At 33.1% G+C, this 26836-nt stretch overlaps 2 protein-coding genes and 1 long non-coding RNA gene across 11 annotated transcripts in view; 1 reads left to right on the top strand and 2 right to left on the bottom strand.

The window, feature by feature from the left end:
* The first annotated feature begins 6361 nt into the window (after positions 1–6361).
* Positions 6362–11629, top strand: LOC145014738 (uncharacterized). 9 transcript variants are annotated; one of them, XR_013665602.1, is made up of 7 exons: positions 6362–6917; positions 7537–7600; positions 7796–7930; positions 7999–8047; positions 8247–8335; positions 8415–8505; positions 11034–11629. It is a non-coding gene; the product is annotated as an uncharacterized LOC145014738 (long non-coding RNA). The 9 variants fall into 9 exon arrangements; XR_013665600.1 differs by having other exon boundaries at positions 8241–8335; XR_013665601.1 differs by having other exon boundaries at positions 7999–8051.
* Positions 10653–24879, bottom strand: LOC145014737 (hyperosmolality-gated Ca2+ permeable channel 2.1-like). Its single transcript, XM_078973167.1, has 11 exons — positions 24546–24879; positions 23470–23845; positions 23244–23387; positions 23090–23153; positions 22802–23011; positions 22265–22474; positions 16874–17172; positions 14636–14915; positions 13202–13477; positions 11272–11505; positions 10653–11190 (listed from the first exon to the last, which is right to left on the bottom strand). The coding sequence occupies exons 2-11, from the start codon at positions 23748–23750 to the stop codon at positions 11017–11019; spliced, it is 2172 nt and encodes a 723-aa protein (XP_078829293.1). The 5' UTR covers positions 23751–23845; positions 24546–24879; the 3' UTR covers positions 10653–11016.
* A 458-nt stretch (positions 24880–25337) lies between these two features.
* The window catches only part of LOC145015295 (1-aminocyclopropane-1-carboxylate synthase 3-like), a 4330-nt gene continuing 2831 nt past the window's right edge, over positions 25338–26836 (bottom strand). Inside the window, exon 4 of the mRNA XM_078973753.1 lies at positions 25338–26292. Coding sequence (XP_078829879.1) covers positions 25338–26292 — 955 coding nt within the window. The remainder of the gene's footprint in view (positions 26293–26836) is intronic.

The raw sequence follows: 26836 nt of genomic DNA, 5'->3' as shown, positions 1-26836 counted from the left end.
GTCCTACCCTGAATTTCGTTTCAGGCAACTCTACGGATCAGGATTGGTAGAACTCTGTTTGTCGAGCTCCCTTCGTTTACGTTATAGAAACTTCGGTCTCCATTAAACGACATAGGTTGATCTTGCTCTTCGCTCCATGTTTGCAAGCATTCTACCCAAGGAGGTGTTGGGCCATGAAAAGCTGGACGAGGGTTAGGATTTGGAATGGGAGCTACCGGGGGTAGGTGCTCAACCTCGGGTTCGGAGTTATCATCATCCGAAAGGTCTTCAACATGGTGATCATTCAAAGGGATCGGATGATCATTCTCGGGTTCTTCTCCAAACCATCCAACATTGCCTTCGTTTCGGGTGGTACGGGTTGTCGTGGGGATGGAGTCTAGCCATGTTATCTATGCGAGAATCGGGGTAAGAAAATAATTATTAGACGAACTATCTAGATAATTATTAGATGATCTTTATCAGTTATGTCAATACTTGTGTAGTGTATACCAGTTATATGAAATCAAGGCAGGACAGTCCTTCAAATAGGTGACCTTAACTCCAAATCCACAATCCAACGAGAACAGGAAGTAAAGCAAAGGTCACGGATTTTGAGTCTATAACACCTAAATTTCATATAACCTTAGCGTATCCACTTAACAACTATTGACCTACTTGATAGAGACATGTTTATTTCTCATGTAAGTACTTATAGTAACACAAAATACTCCCATAGTATTTTAAACTCATGTTCTGTTCTAATGTTCTCATTGTGGTAGTGTTGGTAAGTTTTTAGACTTGTCGCCATATCACAACCATTCTTGGGCATGTGCTAATCACTCCTTGGACCAACATAGTTGATCAGGCTATGCCACTCCCAAGACTGACCATACATCCCCGAGCTTACCTGTGATATTCAACAATCGTAATACTTTTGTTCTTGTCATTCTTACACGTATTTTAGTATGAATGCAGGTATGTATACTTAGTTAAATATTTTATTATTTAAAAGTATAAACTCTTGGTTAGAGTATTTTTAATCCCATTATATTTATAGTCTGTATATCTTTTATGGGTTCATATACTTAATTCACTATAAACAATGCTCTGATACCAATCTATCACACCCCCAAACCAAGGATCGCGGAAACGTCCGAGGGTGGAGGACTTCATGTATAGTATCATAACAACAATTGCCATGATGATTAAAGTAAACACAACCAACATATATATAACTGAAAGAGTTACATCATTGAATGAATTACATGTTTCCAAATCAATTACAATATGTTGACAAAATGTAAAATGTTTGAAGCCTTAACGTCCCATCCTCAAAAACACTTGATTACCTGTTTAGTGATTTCCTGAGAATACAAGTTGTTTGAAAAAGGTGTTAAAACAAAGTTTGGTGAGTTCATAAGTTTTTGTATGCAATTATGAAAACATTTTCTTGTAAAAGTAGTGTTCGTTCCAGAAAATCCAATATTTTTCTTGATATGTAAATGTAGTCTTAAAACCCAAAGACCGGACTGTACAAATAATTTGTCATATTTATAGTAAAACAATGCAAGTTTAAATCGACAAAAACTCGTTTGATTTCAATGAAATCCCCGTAAATTCTATGTTTGTTAATACTTAATGTGAGTTATTATAACCATGCTATGACCTAGTTGGTCTGAAACGACGTTCTTCAGGCGTCAGAAATGTTATGATATTTGTCACCTCAGACCTGTCGGTCTAGCTGTTGCATGCAGCTCAGGTGTAGGTTTGTCAAACCCAATATAGATCTATATACAAGTATCACGCTCTCCCTCCAGAAGACTCTGGTTACAATACAAGACTTATTGATAATGTGAAGTGAATCTCTCACAAAAGTCATTAACGAATTTATGTATGATGTAATGAAAATTCTTTTTTTTTTTTTTTTGTATAAATGTACCCTTTTTTGTATGAGTGTGTTATGTAATGTATCATAAACTATACCTATTATAGTTTATCAAAACAAGGGTAGTAGTGGTAATATACATAAACTATACTTAACATAGTTTATTCAAATATTTGTATGTAATGGATGTACTTTGATTATAACAATTTGTTATCTTCTATGTTCTCTCTCTCTCTCTCTCTCTCTATATATATATATATATATATATATATATATATCAAAATCCATTTGTTAACTGATTCATGTCTATATACTAAGACAAAATGTCATTTATTGAAATAACATATATTCACATAAAGATATACACCTTGCTCGACATGTTACAAGGTGAAATGAAATTGATAGCATTTTTCTGTTGTTAACATTTTCTATTACTGTTCTTAGAAAATTTATAGAAAATTCATAAAAGGTCCAAATCATAATCCGTAAATTCTGGAAGTTTGAAAAACGTGTGTAGTTTGTTCATAAATTTTCTCATGATTTTTAGTGGTCTCCAACATGTGTGAAAACATCCATAATCACAGAATGGTCCGGATTGGTTCTTGAAATGATAGACATTTTTGTAAAAATCACCATCAATTGTAGACAAATCATATGGAGATGTGCAAGTAACCATTTTAAAGATAAGTACTGGAACTACTATAACCTAAAATAGTTTTGAAAACTAAAATGTTTAAGTTGATCAAAACAGTTCGTGAATGGAGCCCAACTTTTATGATGAAAGCTGTTAGAAGAGCTTAGTTGTGTTCTTGTTGTTTTAACTTGTATTCCCCCACCCCCCTTAAAACTTAAGAAAACGTGAAAATATAGGGGTATGAACTCACCTTGTGTGATTTCATTGGATGGATGTTGAAGGAGAGAAGTGTTCAACTCAAGAACACTTGAAGGATTGCTTGAAGATTCGAGAATCCAACACCCTATTGATGGAGTTTGTGTAAGGAATCAATGATTTGAGTAAAAGAAAATGTAATAACCATAAGGAGGGTGATGATACTTACCAAATAAGGGAGAAAATCTGGATAATGCCTTGGAAATCTCGAATTTGTGTGAGAGAATTTGAGAGAAAAGTGGGTTTGATCTTTGGTGGAAATGAGAGAAGTGAGTCAAAATGAGGAGAGAGAGGGGGGGGGGGGAGTTGTTCCAGATCTAAAATGTGTGAATGGCTGGAAAAATGATGAGAAAGTACCTTGACATGACCAAGGTATGGGGGAGGAGTGGCTGGCCATAGAGTGGGTGAGTGGGGGTGGTTGTTTGTGTCATAAAGTAAAGCAAGGTCAACACTCCACCTTAATTACTCCAACCACTAAATATTGGATAATATTTTCATTAAAACGAGATTAATTAAGACATATGGATCTTAATATGTTAAAATAAAGTTTTGGGTGAAAATCTTGCTTTAAAATGATGAAAAACGGGCTTAAAACGGAGTCGTGGTTGAAAACCGTGTAAAAAGATCGAAATCCGAACTATAGGCGAGGTCTCGGTCTCAACAGCCTAAAACCAGAGTGGTTGGGCTGCTGGTGTGGATCCGAGGGAGAGGGGACTGCAGTCCGAGCAGCTACCGCAGGCGGCTTCATCTGAAGGAAGACCGAATGCGAGATTCAATGTGGGGGATTGGTTCCAGGTTCGGTGGCTTCGGGCTTGGTGGCCTCGGCTCTGGGCTTTGACTCGGTGGCTGCGGCCGGATGGCTGTGGCTACCCAAGGACCTCGGTTCATGTTGCTTTCGGTCCAAGAGGGTTCGGCCCTATAAAGGGGTTTCAGGTCTTTTAGGGTGTTTTACCCATTCTAACCCCGTTTTAAGCGATTTTTGACCCGGTTAAGGGTCGGGATGGCCCAAATGATTACGAAATGTTACGGGAAGTTTTGAGAGAGATTTGGGAGAGATTTCGAATAGAGAGAGATAGAGTGAAAGAGATTTAGAGAGGTTCCATTTATGACCTTTTTGAGCATCCGGCTTCGCAATGCAAGGTCCGTAAACCCCGTTAAGCCATGTTTTAGTGTCCTACACACTCCCGATGAGTGTGCAATAGTGTTTTATCTCTTTGGTTCATTGTTTAGCACTATCAAGTTTAAGGAAAATAAAACATACGAATTTTCCAAATGATGTTTTCTCATTAGAATAGTGAATTGTACAGTGATTACATAACGTAAACCCTAATGTACCCGGGTTAATTGAGTTGACCGGTTTGACTTGTTGACTTTGTTTGACTTTGACTCGACCAGAATTTGAAGGTTGTCACAAGGGGAGAGGCAAAAATCGGCTCTAGGTCTTCTAGGGATCAAGTGGCCGATTTTCTAAGGCCTAAGGGGTCTTTATATAGGGTAGAGATTAGGGTTTCAGTCCTTATCCTTATCTGGTTACTTGCCCACCAAGCAACCCATAAGATAAGCCTTGAATCCTTATCATGGATGAATTATAAGGCCTTATCACCTTGAATTCGTCCACCCCTTCCTTGGGGCACTTAATTCCCTAATTTGCAACTATCACATAATTACAATTTAGCCCCTCTAGTTTAATTAATTGCATGTGATCACATAATTAATTCTTAATTAATTATTGACCAACATTAATTAAACAAATATGATTTCTCATTTAATATATTATTTATATTAATAAATCATAATAACTTCTTTCTCTATTATTTCTCCAGTCAAGTTGCTTTGGTGAAAGCAACCCAAAAGGACCATGCTCAACCAGGTCAAGTAATTACCAAATATGGTTACAGGCTTAGACACTAATCTAACATAATTTTGAGACAATAATATTTTATATTCTTGAAACAGAGACATATAAATTGTTGTCTACGAGTCGGTTGTGCATTGATAATACGTAAACGCATCAGTAACTTGATGTTATAAAACGTATTGTTGTGTGTGATTTGATGAGTAAATAGTACAATCGTATGAGTCGAAGTTTATTCGTTCCTTTTACCCTAAATAGGATAAAAGCGTTATCTGTGGGCCCCTCGATGATTTAGTGAGTTTAGACTAATTTTATTTGTTCAATTAGTCAGTCGTCGTAAATCAGAAATCAGGAAACAAATCTTGGATAGAGATTGATTATAATCCATGTCTTATGTCCATACGATATCTTGTAGAAAGGTGGGATATTTGTTCACTTATCTTAAGGACGCGTCATTAACTAGTTCAGAGTTCGACAACGACTTTTGAAAGTTACGATTGCTGTTCAAAATTTGAAGTCATACTTGCAATCATAGTTATTAGACTTATCCAAATGGGAGATTGTTGGATTAGATGTCTAATCCCATAACTATAATTGATATGTAGTTGATTTGATTGGAGCATGATCCTTTTGAGTTGTCTTCACTCATACAACTTGACAAGATGACTAGTGGAGATATAGTAGAATTTATTATTTGAAATAATAAATTGGTACTCAAAATGATTTTATTAATATATTACAAGTTTAATATATTAATTAGAAACCATATTATTAATTAGTAATTAATCAGAAATTAATTTTCTATTAATTTTAGAATTAAAGGAACTGATTAATAATGGAAGAGTTGTTTTGAAAATCATTGATAGTAATTAAAATGGGCTACTGGACTCCTTAATTAGGAGTTGACGAAATCATATAGGGAGACCGGCCCTATAGATTTCGTCTAAGGCCTACTGGTAAGAGGTCCATGGGCTGCTTGAGCCTTAAGCAGGAAATTAGGGTTTCTTCCAGAAACCCTAGCAACCATCAACTATATATAAACCCTCCAGGTCATTAGAATTTCAGTGCTAAGCATAAGGTTCTAACTCTAGCCGATTTTTCTAGTGTCTCTCCTCTAATCTTGTTGTATTGAGTGTTTGTGAACCATTAGAGGTGCAACATTTACGACACTAAGTTTTCAAGAGTTAAAATCAACAAAGGTGTTATTATTACTACTACATAACAAGTGAGGTAATCTTTTAACCCTAATTTATATATGAATTTCAAATTATGTATGTTAGATCTAGGGTTATTGTTTTGGTATTCAATTTTCATGTTGAAAAACTTAGATCCAAAACAATTAGAGTTGCATGAACATATATGTTTGTTGTTATCCCATTGTATGTTGCACTAGTTGGAGTTAAAAAACAGATAGATTAAAATTAGTAATTCTTTATACTATGCATATGGATGGAGGTGAGGTGCTGTTTGTTTTTTCGAAGCAAAAATGTCTTAAGTCTGCGGATTACCTCTGCAATCCTCTGTAGCAGAAGAGGTGGAACAAAAAGCTGCAGCATTTAATAAAAAATCTGTTTGTTTTTTAACGTCTGCAGTAAGTTAAAGTAAGGCGCGAAGAGATTTGAAGCAGTTGGTTTAGTGCTGCACCACGCAGCAGACGCGCAACAGTTTTTAAATCAGAAGTATTCAGAAAGAAAGGCTAAATGCTGCGTTTGCTGTTTGAAGTGGGTTTTTTTTTTTAAAAAAAACAAACACCACGTGCGACGGTCCAATACATCTCAGTCAATCTCATCCGTCAATATTTACGGTTAATCGGAGTTTCAAAGCTCCTCCGTACGCTTCCTTCTTCTTCTCCCCGACGTTCACAGTCGGTTGTAACTTCCACAACCGTTCAATCGGTTTAAATTTTCTTCGATTTTCTCCCAAAAGCATACGAGATCGTCTACAACCTCTTCCCTAACTTCTTCGTCTGCTTTAATCACTCCTCTTTTATCTCCCACAATCGCTAACCTCTTCCGATCACATTTCCTTCTTCTTCAACTTCTCCATTCGCTATATATTTAAATCGGTTCTTCCATTGAAATTCTTTGTTTCTCCTCACTATCTCCTCCATCGGAACCTTACTTAGAACCAACAAATTGAGCTTTATCACTGCATCACCATCAAACCACCATCGTATTTGTATAGAAAACCTAATTCTGATGATTTAATTATCTTCGCACATCAAATCCAAGGAGAAATTACAAGGATCGTAGGTAGAAAAAAATTCAATTTGAATTCGTGAGGACTAGTTTTGCGTCTTTCGATTTAAGGTAAAATTCCTACATCCCATAGTTTGATAAACGGTTATGTCTTCTTATTATATTTCATGTGTTCATCTAATTTCTGGTCGAATCTGTTTGTTTGCCTTCGTGGACTTGTTATTTTCGATTCATTCGTCATTTGGGTTAGATTGGTTGCTTCAGTTTTGCATTTTATTTTGTATCAATGACTCATTCCATTACCTTTCAGACTGCTTGTTCCTTTCCTTTATGGCTTTGTCGCAGGTCGATGATGCTATTATTGAAGTTTCTCTTAGAGGGAAAAACAATTCAAGAAATGTGTTAATACACTTTTGTGTTTATTTTTTATTCATCTCATTATTGATCAATATTTTTTGATAGAAAATGGTTTTAAAATCCCTTTCTTTTTTACCTGAAATCTGGTTACCATTGCACATTCAAGATCCTACTATGTGTGGCATTACTTCTCTTGGATTTTATCACATGGCAATTCTTGACGAGTTCTCTTCACATAGTATAACATTTTTATGAAATAGTAAAATAACCCAAATCAAAACATTCATAGGTAAAAGGTCAAAATACACATCTTTATCTCTTAACCCTTGAGCCCTTAAGAAGTCTAATATAGTGGTTAGTGCTTTAACTGTAGGAGATACTCTTGAAAAGATTGCTTCACATAAAGCTGGGGTATTTAAGGTACAAACGAGAAAGAAGTAGGTACATTCAAACTAATCTACTTACTTGTCTCTTATAGTTTTCCATTGTTAAGTATTTTTTTAAGAATTAATGGCACATGAAGTTCGCATCCATGTGTGAATTCTCCAAACAAGAGTTCATTTGTCGCTTGCAATCTCGTGGATGGGTAATTACAGTTTTGAAAAAAAAAATACATTTTCTTACTTAATTAGGAGCGGATTTAGGTCATCAATACACTGATAGAAGTGGCAGATTAAAGGTACTTGATGATTGAAGAACATGGAAGGGGAATGTGTATGATCAAGGGGTTTAATGGAAGAACAGTGAAGGGGAACATGTATGATCAGGTAATGATCATTTAAAATTTTGTGGTTAGCTTGCTAAATCCATTTCATCAATTTGTGTTGTTTTATAGGTATAAATGAGGAGCTAAAAAACACAAGGGCTTTATTAGAGTGTGCTTAGTGGGTAGTTTTTCACTTATAATTTATTTAGTTTTTTGTAGACCAGGAAAAAGTATTTGCTTAGCAATGTTTATATGCATGGTCAACAGGATTGCTCATTTTTATTTATTTATTTATTTATTTATTTATTTATTTATTTTTATAGATTTTAGCTGAAGTCAATCATGTTTCACCTGTATTTGACCTATGCAAGGTATAGCTTTTTAGGGTCCGAGACACTTTCCCTTTGGAAGGGGTATTTAGCCAGGAGAAGTTTAGAAAATCTAGAGCTTATAGTCATTATTAAAGGTATTTAATTTTCACCAACATATTTTTTCTTCTCCTACAAATGCATGTTCATCAATTGATATGTTCTTTTTGTTTTCAGTAACTTCCACTTCAATTATAATGTTGTAACAATAGTGATGATGGACACTATTATTTTGCTATCATGGGGTGTCTTGCCTTTGTTCTAGAAGGTGGGCAGTTTTTTTTTTTGGTAAAGGTTGTAACAAGTTTAAGTCATATTTACTCATATTAACATTTTATCATACCTTTTGAGTAACCATAGAAATCAGGTGATATATATATATATATATATATATATATATATATATTATATATATATATATATATATATATATATATATATATATATATATATATATAACAAGAAAAGAAAATTCATAAAGAAATTAAGATATAATGGCATTTTTTATTTGAATCATAAAAAGAATAGCAAATTCATAAACAAGCACACAGATCATAGGGTTGACTATTGATAATGATTTCTCTATTATGAGTTTTATTTCTTTACTTCAATAACGTGCAAGGAAAAATTCATTTTATGATCTTCATAATGTATGTATTTTTTTAGTAAGAAATACCTTTTGTCACTAACCTAAATATTTCTTGTAAATATCATAGAAACTACATTCATTTGGTGAAAAATAAAATCGATCTATTTTTTTGAATCCATCAACCCAACCAACAGGCAGATATAACACTAGTTTTAGATAATAATCTGTTGAAGTGCTTACTTATTCATTATTTTATTTAGAATATGTCAAAAGTCTTTTTTTTAGTATAAAGCGAAGTACTTATTTATTCATTATTTCAGTCATATTTATTTCAGAATTTTACTTTAAAAAATACTTAATGTTTAAACATTTATATTTAATATTTTTTTAATCAACTCACCCACCTCTAACAATTAAGGGTGGAGTTGACACGATACCAATTTATTTTTCTCTAAACCATATACCGTACCAACTATAATTGGTATAACAACATTACTACCGGTACCATACTAAGCATATTTGGTACCAATATATTTGGCTACCAACAAGTTTGGTTGGTACAAATTGGTAATGGTATATACCAATTCTTTTAATTTTCTATTGTAAGGTTTAAAAATAAACAAAGACATCAGGTAATTTTGATGTTTACTATAGAAATCATTTACGTAGTTCTTTTAGTTTATAAAAAATTCTAATAAAGTAACGCTAAAGTAACAATTTAATTTTGTGCGTTAACGTTGTAATAAGTATTAACTAATGCGACAAAATAACTTATATAATGTTCTTAAAACTGTAAACACTAAACATAATTAACAATTGAAATATACGAGTTTATATATATATATATATATATATATATATATATATATATATATATATATATATATATATATATAAAATAATTGAATTAGTTGGTACGGTATTACCATTATATTCAAACTTTTATACAATTATCGTTCCAACATTTCTCAATTGGTACAGTTGGCTACCAAATATATTGGCTGCCAATTTTTTTGGTTCGGTTGGTAACATGTTGATTGGTTTTCCATGGTGAGCCCTACTAACAACTAGTTAATTGGAATGTATGCAAACAATATTAGGCTGTAGAGGAGAGGCCCTCAAACATGTTTAATCGTTTACGTGTGTTGGATAATGATGCTAAAGTTCGATAGATAATTTAGTTGTTGCTTAAAAGTTAAAAGTTATGTTCTACCAGATCAAATCCTTATTTTCTAATTTGTTTATTTTGTCGAGAATTTATATTTCGTTTCCTTCTTATAATAGTCTTTAGAATTGTAGAATCACAGTTTTTGATGAGTATGAAAATAAATAGAGCTAATCTCTATTTTCTAAAATCTTCATTTCTTTTTACGAGGTTTGAATTTGGAGAGTTCCTCTTTCCTTTTATTAGAGACTGAAGCAGTGGTTCTTTTCTCTTGTATTTTCGTTCTAAGTGAGAAACCTCAGTTTCTTTTTGGGGTTCATCTTCATTATCTCTTCGACCAGTTTTTTTTCCAGCACTTACTTTCATATCATTGAATACTTCCTCAATTAATCCCAGACAACCTACTTACTGGTTATCGTACCCATTTTCATCACTAATTTTTCGAATAATCCTGTTACTAAAATTAGGCACTCTTTTTTTTTTAGTAAATTACTGAAATCGTCCCTGTGGTTTGGTCAAAATTGCACGTTTGATCCCTAACTTTTTTTTTGCACTCAGATCGTCCCTGTGGTTTTATTTTGTTGCGTTTTTCATCCCTATGGTTTGGTAAAAATTGCATGTTTGGTCCCTAACTTTATGTGTGTAAGGGACGAAAAATGCAACAAAATCAAACCACAGGGACAAAAAACGCAACAAAATCAAACCACAGGGACGATCCGAGTGCAAAAAAGTTAGAGACCAAACATGCAATTTTGACAAAACCACAGGGACGATTTCAGTCATTTACTCTTTTTTTTTTTTTTGGCACCGAATGGAATCCATTGCTTATATACACAAGTAACACAGCTCAAAAATAATTTTGATAACCGAGTGAAGTCAAACGAATCCTTGAATATGTTTATATATATCTGATATACACAATCTTAATGAATCCCAAGGTAAATTATGTTTTATTGTTGTTTACAAAAATATGATGAATTTGAATTTCTGTTGCTAATGTCCAAACCTGGAATGACATTGTTTGTTTACATCTTGTGACCAGCATCAGCTGAGTTGAATGTTTTGTACTCGGCTGCAAGTAGATCAGTTGGATGATTGCCATGAAACCCTCCAAACTGATAATACGATGATAGCAACCTTGGAAGAATCTCATCAATCTTTCCTGAATGCTCATCATGCCGATCCATCTCAATAAGATCCTACACATGTAATATGTAAAAACCACACATTCAGGAGAACGAGAGGGAGAGGAAAAAAAAAGACCGATTTGCGCCACTTACTTGTACGGCTTTGTTGTTGAAAAGTGGCAAAAACTTATGGCGACAATACAAGTTGAAAAGGGCAGTGAAGATGATGAGTACAAAGGCAAGGGTTGATGCAGTGCCAAAGTTTTTCATTCCAAAGATAATTGAAGCTACTGCCTGCATCACTATTAAAGAAAAGATTGCAGCATTATGTGCAATTGGCCAATAACTTCCATTCGTATTGTATCTGGTGATATAGACGTTCAGGAGCTGCAACACATCAGATTCATCATTTCATGTAGAAATTAAGATCAATGAGTTTCAAACCTATTTATTCTAGTACTAATAGTTGGGTTTAATCTAAAGAGCTAAATGCATTTTTTTTATTGTATCATCTTACTTCCATTTCTTTCTATTATGACGTTGTACTTTCAGTTTCTTCTTATAAGAGCATTGTACATTGAAAAATATATCCAATTTTAGATATGAAAGCATTTGATTAGGACATTATAATTTAAAAAAACTTTACACATATAGAAATGAAAATTTATTTAAATTTGGATGGCATTAATAAAATTAAAGTATGATGTTGTAATAGGAACAAATGAAAGTAGGATGCTATGATAAACAATTCAATGAAAATGTGCTGCTATTTCTTGCATTTAAATATTTAATCCTAATCTAAGTCCATAAAGAATATAAAGAAAATTGTAAGGCAAACTATGTTTTCCTATTTCATACGTGTTTACATCTTGCTTAAAGATCCATGAAGACTACTAAGCAAACATTGAAGCAAACCATGTTTGCCCATTTCATATTTAAAAACATTTACCATATTTAGTAGGGTTAAATGAAAGAAATAGCAGCATACTTTTACTGATTTGTTTATTATAGTATCCTATTTCCTTTTCTCCCAATTACAACATTGGCATTTGAAAAATCTACCTAGTCATAGTAACATCATCCATTACAAAGCAATATTCACCACTATAGATGGGTAGTTTTTTCAAAATATGACCTAATAAGAAAAATATTATAAGTCTAATTCTATAAATGGTCAGATTTTCAAAGTACGACACATGAATGAGAAAAAACTGAAACTACAATGATATAATAGAAAAAAATATATATGAAATAAGATGCTATAATAAACAAATCAATGAAAGTATGTTTCTGTTTGTTGCATTTAGCCCTATTTGCTAACCCTTCTTAACATCAATTAGTTTCAAATCTATATTTTGTGGTAGTTGGGCTTAATCTAGACCACAAAATGTCGTTTTTCTCATTAAATGAAAGTATGTTGCTATTTTTCTGACAAAAGAGACTAAAAATCATAGTTTTGTCTATCCTTCCTGGATTGATTCATTAGTATGCTACATAGAACTGGAGTTTATATCAAATCTTAAGAGTTGATTAGTGTTTTAACACATTACTCTCCACCCTTAGACCCCATTTGTCATAAATTATATGACATAAAAGAACAACTTGTATTACGTTTAATGTGCATGAGATGATGTAATTGGGACAAATATTGTAATTTTTTATCCAACCCAAAAAGATGGGACAGGGACTTGTTCTCGATCTTTCATTCATGTGTGCAAAATATGTGAATACCATTTTCATCCTCATCTAAATGCAAATGATGAGGTCATTCACATCTTTTTCATAAACGAGAGACTCCTTTCCCCAAACTATTTGGGTCAAACAAAAATTATAATTTGTTATCTCACCTAAAAAGGTGGGACAAGGACTTGGGACTTGCTATTGATCTTTGGTCAGTACAAAAGACATAAATCCTCCTCATCCACATTTATATGTAAACGATGAGGAAGGCATACGTCTTTTCCGATCACCAATGCTTACCAAACACAGTTAGAGGCCATATGTTCTATAGCCACAAAGTCAAGTAATATAAGCACCAAAGTCCATGGCTTAGATTATTCTAAGGTGGAAATGAAGTGCGAACCTGATTTCTGTAGACAAAATAAGCGAAGAAGTAGTAAACAAGCAGGAAAGGTAATATCAATGGTGCCAAAATGCAAAATGTGAATCCAAGGAGTCCAAATAGAAGGGCCCTTGGAACTTCAGTGTGGTAAGGGAAAGTGTAGAGGTCACCATAGCCCTCTTTCCTCAACAGAACAATCTGATAGATCCAGTTAATTATAAGGACAAATGGTTGCATCAATTCATATGCCAAACTCGCCCATCCTGTAGTCATAATGTATGTCATAAAGAAGGGTGCCTGCAAAAAATATATGAAACAAAGAATTGGATAAAGGATTGTATTTTGTTAGCTAACTAGACAAAGCAAGTATCAACCTCGAGATTTAGGGTGGGCTGTTATATTCTAATTTCATTTTCTTCCTATTAAAAAAGTGTACTTTCAAGGATCTACCCAATTATAGCAATGCCATCCAAATACAAAGCAATTGTCATTGCTATAATTGGAAGGATTTTTCAAAGTACAACTTAATAAGAAAAAATTTGAAATGAAATATTGTATTAGAAATAAATGGAATCGTGATGCTATCATACACACATAATTTAGTATGTTGCTATTTCTTGAGTTTACGTGCAAATCTATCAAACAATGTCCATGGGGGGTCGTAATAGTCCATACAAGGCCTTCGTTAACTTACATACTTACGTTTTGCCAAATTCTTTTCATATCTCGGTGGCAGGTCCACATAAATCTCTCACAACATTTTTTTTTGTAAACATGCATTTTTTATATTAAATGCTCCAAGTTGTAGCCATAATTAGTTTCCAATGATAACAAGATTCTCATTATGTAGATCATTTCAATCAGGGAAACGTCTCAAGGTATAATGTTCTAAAAGGTAGAAATTAAATCAAAACCGGATCTTTAAAAGTAATCAATGAAGGCACATAGTGAATTGTTCCAACAATCATTTTTGAAGTCTACTCTAATGGCCCATCAATCATGCAGGAAACAACAATATACTTAAGTCTCGCAACCAAAAATGAGCAATGTACTTTGTTTCTTATTGATATTAGCAATGTACTTACATTTTTTTTAACATTAACAACCATATCTTTACCAATAACAAAATTATATAACTTAAAATTTGTAAATTTCTTACAATTTTCATGTTACATATTATCCGTAAAGTAATTAAGTACTTCACTATATGTGTAAGGAATTTTAAGTACGTTGCTATTATGTGTAGAGAAATGTAGCTACTTCGCTGTAACAACTATCACATGTTTTAGATCACCTATTGCTAAAAATGGCAAGTAGGTTATGACTATGGGTAAAGAGGTGCAAGTACATTGCTATTACCTTGAAAAGGTAAAATACATTGCCTATATTATTTCCTACAATTTGCCCTAATTAGTAAATATATTAAGGAGAAAATAGATTAGAAAGAAAATTTACCTGCCCAGGGATCAAATTGCCAAGAAGGGTAGCCATGTCTTTTAGACCAGTAACAGTAAGTTTACCCATGCGATCCCACCAACTACCGGTGAAAAGGTTATAGAAGAAAATATTCCAAAAAAAGAAAATAATACATTTGCAGCAAGCACTCTTTTTCCTTGAACTACGAGAGACAGTTCCTTCGAGTGTAGCAAACATCAGCATTATCGGTGGCACGATTAAAACAAAACAAGTTAGCACAAGACTTGGCAGATACCCCGAAACTATGTTTGCATATTTCCTGCAACATTCATAAATTATATTGGCAAAAACTAAAAAAGTAAAGTAGCTATTTCCTACAATTAGAACTAAACATATTTACTAATTGCATACCTAAAGGTTTTATTATGAATGTTTTGTTCTATAATTATACTACACCATAAAAAAAACAAATAGGTTGTGTTTGTTATATGGGACACGTCTGGATAGGACTGAACAAGCTTTTTACAGTCATCTTCAAGCCTAAACGCAAGAAGATATAACAATGTATTTCTATTTATCTACGTATTATAACATCCTACTTCTATTACTTTCTATCATTGCTTCGTACTCTTACTTTTTCTAGTTAAGGCATTGTTGTTTTGAAATTATATCGATTATAGGAATGGGCATTGAATTTTTTTTCTTATTAGGACATTATACTTTGAAAAATCTAGTCAAGTTATAGTTTTGTATTTTGATGTCATTTAGGTAGATTTTTAAAGTATAATGTTGTACTATGAAGAAATGGAAGTAAGATGCTATATTAAACAAATATGAAAGACATTGTTGTTTCGTGCCTTTAACCATATTTCCAATAAGGATAAGGAGGGCATTAATGTCTTGCAAAGACAAGGGATCGAGAATGATTCGGTTTCGCATCATGCTACATATGTTTTCATGAAAAATTCAAAATTCAACTCTTTACCTGTCTTCGGAACAAGAAAACCTAACTTGTGAATATTAGTTATATCTTAACGCAAACTAGATATGGTTATTTTAGTTATTTATTTATTTATATTTTTTTTTCGGGAGGAGGGGGGATATTTTATTCTTGGTAACTATGGCTATGATATAAAAATGTTATTTGGTTAAATTCAAAAAATAGCAAGATACTTTTATTAGAGAATCCTACTTTCATTGCTTTTAATTACAACATTATGCTTCAAAAATAGCTACACATTTATAGCAATGTCATTGAAATACAAATAAATTTCAACTGCTATAATTGGGTAGTATTTCAAAGTATAACATCATAATAAGAAAAACAAAATTGAAAGTGCATTGTTATAGTTAAGTAGATTTTTTGAAGTCTAATTTCATAATAAAAAATACAAATGTTGTAATAGAGAGAAATAAAAGTATAATGCTATAATAATAAGTAAATGAAAGTTGCATTGCTATTTCTTCCATTTAGCTAGCTAATAATTTGTATGATTGTACTAGTGTTTTGGGATCAGTAGAAGAAACAAAAATATACATTCATTTACTTGTTCATTATAGCATCCTGCTTTCATCTTTTCTAAAAACAACATTGTAGTTACAACATTTTCCTTATTAAAGCATTGCATTTTGACAAATCTACCTAATTCAACTTTTTTTCTTATTAGGATATTGTGCATTGAAAAGCATATCTAAATATAGCAATGACAATTAATTTGATTCAGACATCATTGCTATAATTGGGTAGATATTTTGATGCATAATGTCCTCGTACATTGAAAATGGAAAGTAAATAGTTATAATTGGCAGATTTTTCAAAGTACAATGTCTTAGTAAGAAAAAAATTAAGAACAAAAATCTTGTAATAGAAATAAATAAATGTAGGATGTTACAATACACAATTAAAAGGAAGTGCATTAGCTTGATAATAATTACATTCTCATAGTTGCTTTTCTGGTAAAATCAAGAGATAGTAATTTCATTTGTCTTGGTATATTCTTTCCTTATTAAAGCATTGTATAGTGAAAAAAATCTACCTAGAGCATTGTACTTCCAGTTTTTTTTGTTATTATGGTATTGTACTTTGAAAAAGCAAGAAAATTATAGCAATTAAATTAATTTGTATTTGGATGCACTTTCTATAATTGGGTAGATTTGTCAACGTACAATGCTCTAATAGAGAGGAAATGAAAGTAAAATGCCATAATACATAAACAAATGAAAGTATGTTAGCATTAATCCTTGTGTTTTCACCTAAGTGCATGGAAACTTACGCACGTTTCTGATATCCCTCTGAGGAATGGAAAAGTGTCCTCGAGTTGATCAAGATTAACAAGACCTTGAACTAATGTTGTAGGCAAAAGAAACCACACACTGAAGATAATGGTGCCTATAAACACGGATGTTTTACGGATCCAAAGCATTCTATAAGGTAGACAAAGGTTTTCCCAGTAAACATCATGTGGTTCAGGAGCAAAGTCTATGACCCATAACATTGGATCATATGATTGGATGGTTTTTGAAGCCACCATAGCTGCATATCTTGTCCTGAAAAACACAAACGCTGCTGCACACTCCTGTATAATCATGGGAAATCATTAAATACAAGAAATATTAATTGTACCTTTTTTGATTTATTCATTATAATGTCATACTTTTATTTTTCCTATTACAATGAGAAATCAATAACATGATGACTTAATTTTCTACTTTCTACAAGAAGCACCGTTAAATGCAAGATAAACACAAAGTCTAAATCTCATTAATTAACAGGAAGACAGAAACTCCACACAAATAAGACACCTTTGCAGTGCAATTTCTAGCATTGTATTTTTAACATTTTCCTTAGCAAGGAATTTTCCTGATAAGTCCTAAACCTTTCTAGTCTACAAAAGGAAGAACGGGAAACCCAAGAAGGATGCAGCCCGATAATTCCATTTAAATGAAGTCCAATTTACTTTTTAAGCTTTTGTATTTTATTATTTTGTTTAGCTAGATTGATATCCGTTAAGGTAGTGCCCTCAACATATCCCACCAACACCACAATTACCAACACTCGACGACCCCTTGGAGAACGACGATTGTCGGAAGCTTAGATCTCAGACAAACGAGCAAAGGGGTTATGTTATGAATGTGATGAGAAGTGGAACCCAGGTTATAAATGCAATGCCCTATTCAATATAATTTTGATTGACGAAGAAGAGTCCATCCCAAAAGAAGATTATGTGAACGAATCGATCCTAGAGGAGGAAATTATTCTCGATATGACAAAAATGATGAACCTATTGAGGTATCGCTGAACTCAGTGTCTGGTCTTTCCTCTCCTAAAACGATGAAATTACAAGGAGTGGTTATGGCGCAACAGTTGTAGCACTGATTGATCCCAGAGCCACACATAATTTCACCGCGACTACGCTGGTAACCAGATTAGGACTTCTAGTCAAGGACACGGAACCCTAAGGGGCACGGATGGTTACCGATGACAGTGAAGCTGGCTCATGGCGTTTTTGTGTGGATTACCAAGCCTTGAACTAATCCATAGTACCTGATCAGTTTCCAATTCCTGTGATTGACGAACTTCTGGATGAGGTAAATGGGTCGGTGGTCTTCAACAAGTTGGACTTATGCTCAGGATACCACAAAATCAAAGTGAAGGCTGCTGATGTTCACAAAACAGTCTTCCAGACTCACGACGAACACTACGATTTCAAAGTAATGCCCTTTAGCCTTTCTAACACCTCTACTACATTTCAACTACATTTTAGGTCTGATGTAGGCAGTACCTTCGTAAGTTCATCCTCGTGTTTTTCGATGATATCCTCATATCCAACCCCTCGGTAAAGACTCACATGCGTCATGTAACTATGTCCTTAGAGAAGTTGGAGCAACACCAACTCTACTTGAATCTCAAGAAGCATGACTTTAGGAAAAGAAGATTGTCATACCTGGGGAATGAGATTTCATCAGGAGTGAAAGCGAAAGACTCCTGATACAGAAGTGGCCATCTCCGAAAAACATCAAGGAACTCAGGTCGCAATGACTACAGTCCCTGCTCTCGCCATGCCTGATTTCAAGAAGACCTTTGTGGTGGAAACAAATGCATCGATTTTTGGTCTTTGAGCCATCTTAATGAAAGACGATGAATCCTGTAGCTTATTACAGTTTCACCTTGGGACCACACGCACAATTGAAGTCTATATATGAAAAGGAACTCATGGTCACCGTTAAAGCTTTGCTAAAGTGGAGGCATTACTTGATGGGACGAAAATTCATTGTCCGGACGGATGAGACCAGCCTAAAGTACTTGTTGGAACAACGGGTGGTTGGGCAAGATTACTAAAAATGGGTCTCCAAGATCATGGGGTTCAACTTCGAGATCCAATACCGAATAGGTGCAAGCAACAATGTAGCAAATGCCCTATCATGAAAGGATGTACCCGTTGACTGTAACACTCTCAGCATCGGTGTGTGGAGCTCTTGGGAAAAGCTGAAGGAAGAAATTAAAAATGATGAGTTGCTGTAGAAAATCACCCGAGAGTTGCTATTGGACCCAAACCCCTATCGATGCAGTTGATGTTTTGCTAGAAGATAGACACGCCATCCTGGATGATTTGTGAATGAATTTACTGAGAGCTCAACAAAAAATGCAACAACAAGCTGAGAAGACAAGGAAATAAGTGCACTAATCAAGAAGGAGATTGGGTTTATTTGAAGCTAAATCCTTATCGACAACAAAGTTTGGCAAGAAGAAAATTTGAAAAACTAGCTGCACGCTACTATGGCCCTTATCGAATTCAGAAGAAGGTGGGGAAGGTGGCGTACATACTCAAATTACCCCTTCAGCTCTCATACACCCCCACCTTCCACGTGTCGGAATTACGTCCGACATATGGAACGGTGAAGAAACCAACATAACTACCATTTTAGCTCAAAGAAGATCTACATCTATTGGTGCAACTAGAAGAATTGAAAGGGGTAAGGCCTTCTAAGGGAAGCTCCTCGAATGAAAAGGAGGTTCTAATTCAATGGCAAGGGTTGACCGAGTTTGAAGCCACCTGGGAGGATTGGGAGAGGATGGACCAGCAATTTCCAAGTTTTCACGTTGAGGACAAGGTGAGAGTTTTGGCTGCCGGTGTTGATAAGCCCCAAACCTTTCTAGTCTTCAAAAGGAAGAACAGGAAGTTCAAGAAGGGTGCAGCCAATTCCATTCAAATGAAGTCCAATTTACTTTTTAAGCTTTTGTCATTTATTATTTTGTATAGATAGATTGATATATGTTAAGGTAGTGCCCTCAACATTTTGTGTTGGTCAGTGTAGCAGTGGGAAACCACCTTTTTGGTCTGGTCTGGTGAGGTGGCACCCTTTCTAGTATTTATATCCGTTTTGCTTGTTCTAGAATGACATAGAAGAATATTAAAGAATTGAATTCTTGGAGAGCCCAATCCTCTCGAATGATTGGAACTATCTATCTTTGAGTGTTTCCCTTATACATTTTACTGTTCTTTTGTTTTGGTAATTGTGAGAATCAAGGTGCTTACCATTTCCTTAGTGAGGCATTGTATTGTAAATCTGGCCACTTCAAATTTTATTTATTAGTACATTATACTTTGAACAATTTACTTGATTATAGGAGAAATTACTGCTATATATTATAATGGCATTGCTATAATTTGGTCGATTATTCGAAGAATTTATGATAGGAAAAGATGAAGGTAATATGTTATAATAAACAAGTAATGTACTTATGTTGTTATTACTTGCATTGAAAAAAAGAACTCATCCAAAAAAATAATGGTAAAATTCAAGATATAGCAATATGCTTTCATTGATTTGTTTATTATAGCACCCTACTTCATTTTTTCCCTTTTAAAACACTTTACTTTTAAAAATCTACCCAAGTATAGCAACATCGTCCATATGCAAAGCGACTTTCACTGCTATAATTAGGTAGATTTTTCAAATTAAAATGTGCTAATAAGAGAAAAATTGAAAGTACAATGCGATAATTAGATAGATTTATCAAAGTACAATATCTTAATCAGAAAAGATCCGAAAGTATAATGTTCCGATAAAAAGAAATGGAACTAGGAAGCTATAATACCCAAATAAATGAAAGTACGTTGCTGTTTTTTGCATTTAGCCCTAAAACAAAAAGATAATCCAATAAATAAGGTACAATAAGAGATATGTTGCTAGGGGTCAATGCAAGAAATAACAACTTAATTTCATTGATATTTTCATTATAACATCCTACTTTTGTGTCTTCTTATTACAACATTGTACTTTAAAGAATCTACCTATTTAATGTCACCAAAATGCAAAGCAATTTTTACTGCTATAATTAGGTAAAAATTCAAAGTGTAATGTCCACATAAGAACAAAATTTAAAGTACAATTATTCGATTTTAAGATTTTTCCAAGTATAATGACGTCTTAGTAGAGAAAAAACTGAAGGTACAACATTGTAATAGAAAGAAATGATAGTAAGATGCTACAAAACATGATTAAATGAATCTACGTCACTATTTCTAGCATATAGCTCTATGTTGCTCTTTTAGGTTTACCATTATATTTCAATGTATAATGAAAATAAAGAGATTTTCAAAAACTGATAAGTAACCAAAGAAATTCATTATATTTCTTTTCATCTCAAAACTGAATATATAATGCTTCCAACCAGTAATTAAGTTCCCTTTCAATTTTGAAAATTCAAACCTAGCTAGCATATCTTCCATGATACAGAATTAATATCGATGTTTTAGGTTTTTAACTGTGATATTTTATTTTATTTGATTTTTGGAAATCTTTTGGAAGGTCTGAAAACCTTACTCTACAACTAAAACAATTTTTGTCAATTTTGCATTTAAAGAATAGAACTGAACAAAACAAAATAAATTGTAATGCATTTGACATTCATTGGACTTGGACCTGGGCTGATGTCAATAGAACAGAATTTAAAAGGTGGGACAGGTATTCACAGAAGAACTCTCATCTATGAAAAAGACAAGAATGTCCTCCTCAACCCCATCCTCATCATAAAAAAACTAAGCCTAAAAAGCATGTCCAGATTGTAACCTAACAATACATCTTTTTGATAGGACAAGTCGTTTTTGTCATGTTTATCAGCACCACAAATAAGGGGGGTTATTTTTTATTGGGACTTTTTAAAGGGCAGAAGCATTAATTATGAAAAATATTATTTTAATTAAACGTGTGATGCATTGATCATATGAAACATTCTTCATAATTAATATATTTTATATTTTTTTAATGAGAAATATTATGTATAATTAATATATTTTCTCATAACTAATGTTTCTTATCTGTGCCACTGCCATATGTTTGAAAATCTTTTTTTATATATAATTAAGAATAGGAATTCCTTAACAGTTATCTTTTTATTTTGGTAGGTTTTTAGTTTTGGTAAAGTGCGTCTTGACAAACATTATAAGGATGCACTTAGGATTCTTTTATGATTATGGAATAAACATTTTGAGTCTTTGGACTTTGGGACGTCTCGAATTACAGGCACGGTTTCTGGTTTTTTTTTTTTTTTTTTTTTTTTTTTTAATCACTTCTCTTCAGTTTAAACTAGCAAGTACTAAAAGAGGATAAAAATCAACAGAAATAGCATTAAATTAAAATATAAGATAATTAAAAAATTCTGACCTCTTTACCATCTTTACCATCTTTCCCATCTTTCCCATCTGATTTTTTTGGAGTCTTATGTTTCTTGACATCAATTTCTGCTTCAGCAGTAATCATTTTAACGGAGTTTACACGTTCTCCACAAGTGTCACACCCTGCCCCCGTTCCCGTTCCATCTGTAGAAGTTTGCTGACCACTAGCTAGGTCATTATACATCTTCTCTGCATCCATCTGCATCAACAAGCTATAGGTCAAACATCACCACTAGCATAAAAGGCCAAAATACATAAAAACCCATTATATTTTGGACATTTTTACTATATTTCAGTTTCATCACCTAAGTTTTACACATGTTCCCCACTTTGACCTGCTATGACCTATTGTAGTAGGTTACAAGGTCACAATAGAAAATTTTGTCAAAATTTTCTTAAACATAGAGAAAATTGTGAAACTTTAGATTGGTGAAGCCACAATATATATATATATATATATATATATATATATATATATATATATATATATATATATATAATTTTCTCATGTGTTAAATATTCTTACCATTAATCTCTGAATTGTACCAGATCGATAAACCATTTGGTGTGCCAGGTAACTTGATTCATAATAACTTCCAAAGTGCTTGCTTACAGTATCACTGTATGCTTCTCCAGGACACCATGGGATACCCCGAACAAGAACTGTAAAGTGACTTGGCTTTGTTGGAAACCGGATTACTTGCTCCAGCCTCAACCGCGCTACACTCTTAAACTCCTATACCAAATTCTTATCTTTTTTATAATCACTACGTAAAAATGTCACAAACCCATAGTCTCTAGTCAGCATTCTTACAATGTATAGAAGAACGTAAGCACAGATAGATACAACATAGAGCGCAAAGAAATGAGCCCACAGCCTAAGAAAAAAAGAAAAACATAATTAAGCTGAAAAATCAAGGGTATGTTTTAATGTTTGATACTTCTATATATAGATTGATAAGGCATACCCTTTTGAACCTGCTTGGACATTTCTAATAGTGAACATGTCCATCTGTGCTTCGGCATCCCTCTCTTGTATCGCTTGCCCAAACAAGTTTACTGGAAGGACGATAAATATGCAAAGAACAGAAGCGATAGAGAAAATGCGTATGCTGCAATAATTTCATGGAAAAGTTTAGTAACAAGATAAAATTGAAGATATTAAAACCAGAATAAGAAATAATATAATATGACCTAAAAACAATCATCTTGATGAAAACAAGGCCATCTATACCACCACAACGATAGATGTCATCATCTGATGCTTCCCATGCCTTAACCAACCAGCCTGCAGATGGGACAAGTCTCTGACCAAAGTAGTAAGTCTTTTGTTCTGGCTTCAGCTGTGCAAGCCTCTGCCCAAAGTATACTTTTAAATTAATCGGTTGCTTTCTCAATATCGAATATAGCGAGAAAAATCCCACACAAATCACGATATTGAAACCAGCAGAAGTCAGTAAAGCTGGTAAGATCATCTCCTTACTCTTGTTTCTTAAACCAATCAACTAACATCAAAGGGAAAGCTTCTAAAAAATCCAACTTTTTTTTTATATGGAATTTCTGCTCATGCCTACAAAACAACCATGTCAGATTCACAAAAAGTTACAAACTTACAACAACCCTTAGCACATCATGCGAGATTAAATCAGATATACACATAGGTATGGGTAAATGAAAGAGACTAAATCAACATTTTACCTTTATATTTTGTAAAAAAGGGAAGAAATAAAGATAAGTAAAGGGTTAATGTCTTAATAAAGATTAAATGCTTAACCCATTAAGCCCATTAAATAAACAAAACAAGAAACAACCCGTAATTCACATTGGAATTCTTCATTTATCATCAAAATTCCACAATTGAGTGTCACGTAACATAAAATAGTCAACCGTTAGTTATTTGATGTGAGAATATCTCTAAAACTTTTTGAAGAACCTAAAAACTTATTACCCAAGGGGAAAATATGAGCGTTATATTAGCATCTTGAACCAGTTGATTCAAGCTAGAAACAATCTTGAGAAAAAAAAAAAAAAAAACAATATTAATAGAAATCTGAAACACAAAATCAGAAGTCGAGTTTCACAATCACATTCTACCTTTATCCAACTTACTTACAGTTTCTTAATTATATCAACCCCAATTCAAACTTTTTCGCCACCATAAATTTCCAAATAGCAAGCAACTAATGCATGTTAAATACAAAATATTCTCGAAGGAAACAATATTCAGAAGAGAATGCAATAGATATAAAATAGAATTCATAGCCTCATACCTGAAAGGAAGCGATTGATTACTTGCATGAGAAAAACAACAAAAAGAATAAGGTCTAATTTAACCACAATTTCCTTTGAGCTTCCTGTTGGGTCGTCCTAACTTCAAATCCAGGGAAAAATATCGATTGCGATTGTTTAAAAGAGAAAACAGGGATTAATGATTTCAAAGAAACTCAAAATCCCATGAAATTGCTTTGGAAAAAGCAAAACTGGAAACAAATTATGCAAAAGAAATCGAAGGAGAACAGCAACATACGGAAAAGGGAATTGGGGTCAAGAATTTGTTAATTTCCATTGTTAATCTACAGCGGAAACCCCAAAAGAGAAAAATTGAGAACTAATAACGAAACAAGAAAATCGCGGGGAATCGTAATAACGTTCGAATATCATTGGCTGTCCATGAACACATCAGATCAGAAACATAACTACCAGAAAAAGCCCATCATGTTTGATATATTACAGAAACAACCCTCCAAAATCAAAGTATTACAATTTACAACAATAACATTTTCTTACAAAAATTGAAAACAAAAACGTTTACAAGTAGCATCTTTATACAAAGACCTTACGTTACCAAAGAGCACAATATCATTTATAGATATCAATACCATTGCATATTTCTATTAAGATAACACTTTCGACCAACTATTCTATGCCAAGATATATACATATATATATATATATATATATATATATATATATATATATATATATATATATATATATATATATATATATATATATATATATATATATATATATATATATATATATATATATATATTATACAGCTAACGATCTGTCCCACAATCAAACGAAGATAACTCAAATACCCACTTTAAACCCAAAGATTGTCTTGAAATACAAGTTAAGCTCTCATAACGTCTATGTCCACAAAAGGTCTCCACAAAGACCTTCATCCTTTGCATTGAAACATATAGCATTTCCTCTGATACGTTCGCGAAACATATCCGAAACCACCCAGGTTCACTACAATGGCAAGAAGCTCCTGGAGAGATATTCAACTTAATATCAAAAAGAATCTTGTTCCACAGCATGAATTCGGCCTCAAATGTGTTGGAGCTTAACAAATGCCTCAGATCCACCCAACAAAACAATCCGGCATTGCTTCTCAAACACGTAATCCCGATCATTTTCAACTTTGAAACCACCATTTTGTGTCTTCTTTTTAGGCGTTTTACGTTTTCTTTCATGTAATATTTCATGAATTTCTTGTCACCGAGAATCTTGGAGACAAGATGTTGAGTTTGGGATGAGATGAGCCCAAAGCTAGACATTTTGGTTGCTGCAGATATGACCATTTCATTGTAGGAATAAATCATCCCAATTCGAAACCCTGAGAGTCCTAAATCTTTGGAGAGACTATAAACAACATGAACAAAATTCCCAAAATCTTGGAGGTTTCGTTGATGTAATACATCAAGTATGCTTATGAAGTTTGGAGAGGTGAAAACAGTTGCAGAAAATATTTCGTCACTTATAATATGGATTGATTTCGCCATGCAGAAGTTAATAACGATATCAAATTCTTGTTTGCTCATGGTTGTGCCCAAAGGGTTTGAAGGGTTTGTGATGAAAACCCCTTTTACGTTTAGATTAAGTTGGTTGTGTGCCTGCTTGTATGCTTCTTCTAAGGCAGACTCGGTGATTCTGAAATGGTTTGAGCTCCAACACTTGATAGGAACGATATCGACACCCGTTCGCCACTTTAAATCTCTGTCGTATCTACAAAGAAAACACATACCCATGTCGACGTTAGATTATCTCACAAAATGAAATCTTATCCGACAACACTCTAAAACCCAAAATAGTTTGATGTTGATGGATGGTGACACATGTTACACTTTTTATGTTACAACACGCAACAAATTTGATATCATAATAAACTGCTAAAATATTTAATATAAAATATTAAAAAAAAAATTACACAGTATTCTTATTATATAAATCTCATGCAAAGCTTAAAGACGAGTTCAATACGAAACATAATATTTACAACATCTAATATATATATATATATATATATATATATATATATATATATATATATATATATATATATATATATATATATATGAATGAGTTCTATGGAAAACAAATAACTAGGGCAACATCTACCGGAACCAATAATCAAATAACACGTGTCCATTTCTTTCTTCACAAGTAATGTATTGTGGAAGTTATTGTGGATGTGATGTGTTATCATATTTTCATTGGTTCAAATATGTGTTGTCATAATCATTCACTTTTCATATAACTCTTTTATATA

This window comes from Lactuca saligna, chromosome 9 (assembly GCF_052625555.1).
Source record: "Lactuca saligna cultivar CGN05327 chromosome 9, ASM5262555v1, whole genome shotgun sequence".
Taxonomy (NCBI): domain Eukaryota; kingdom Viridiplantae; phylum Streptophyta; class Magnoliopsida; order Asterales; family Asteraceae; genus Lactuca; species Lactuca saligna.
The sequence above is the reverse complement of the archived record's forward strand: the minus strand, read 5'-3'. Positions and strand labels throughout refer to the sequence as shown.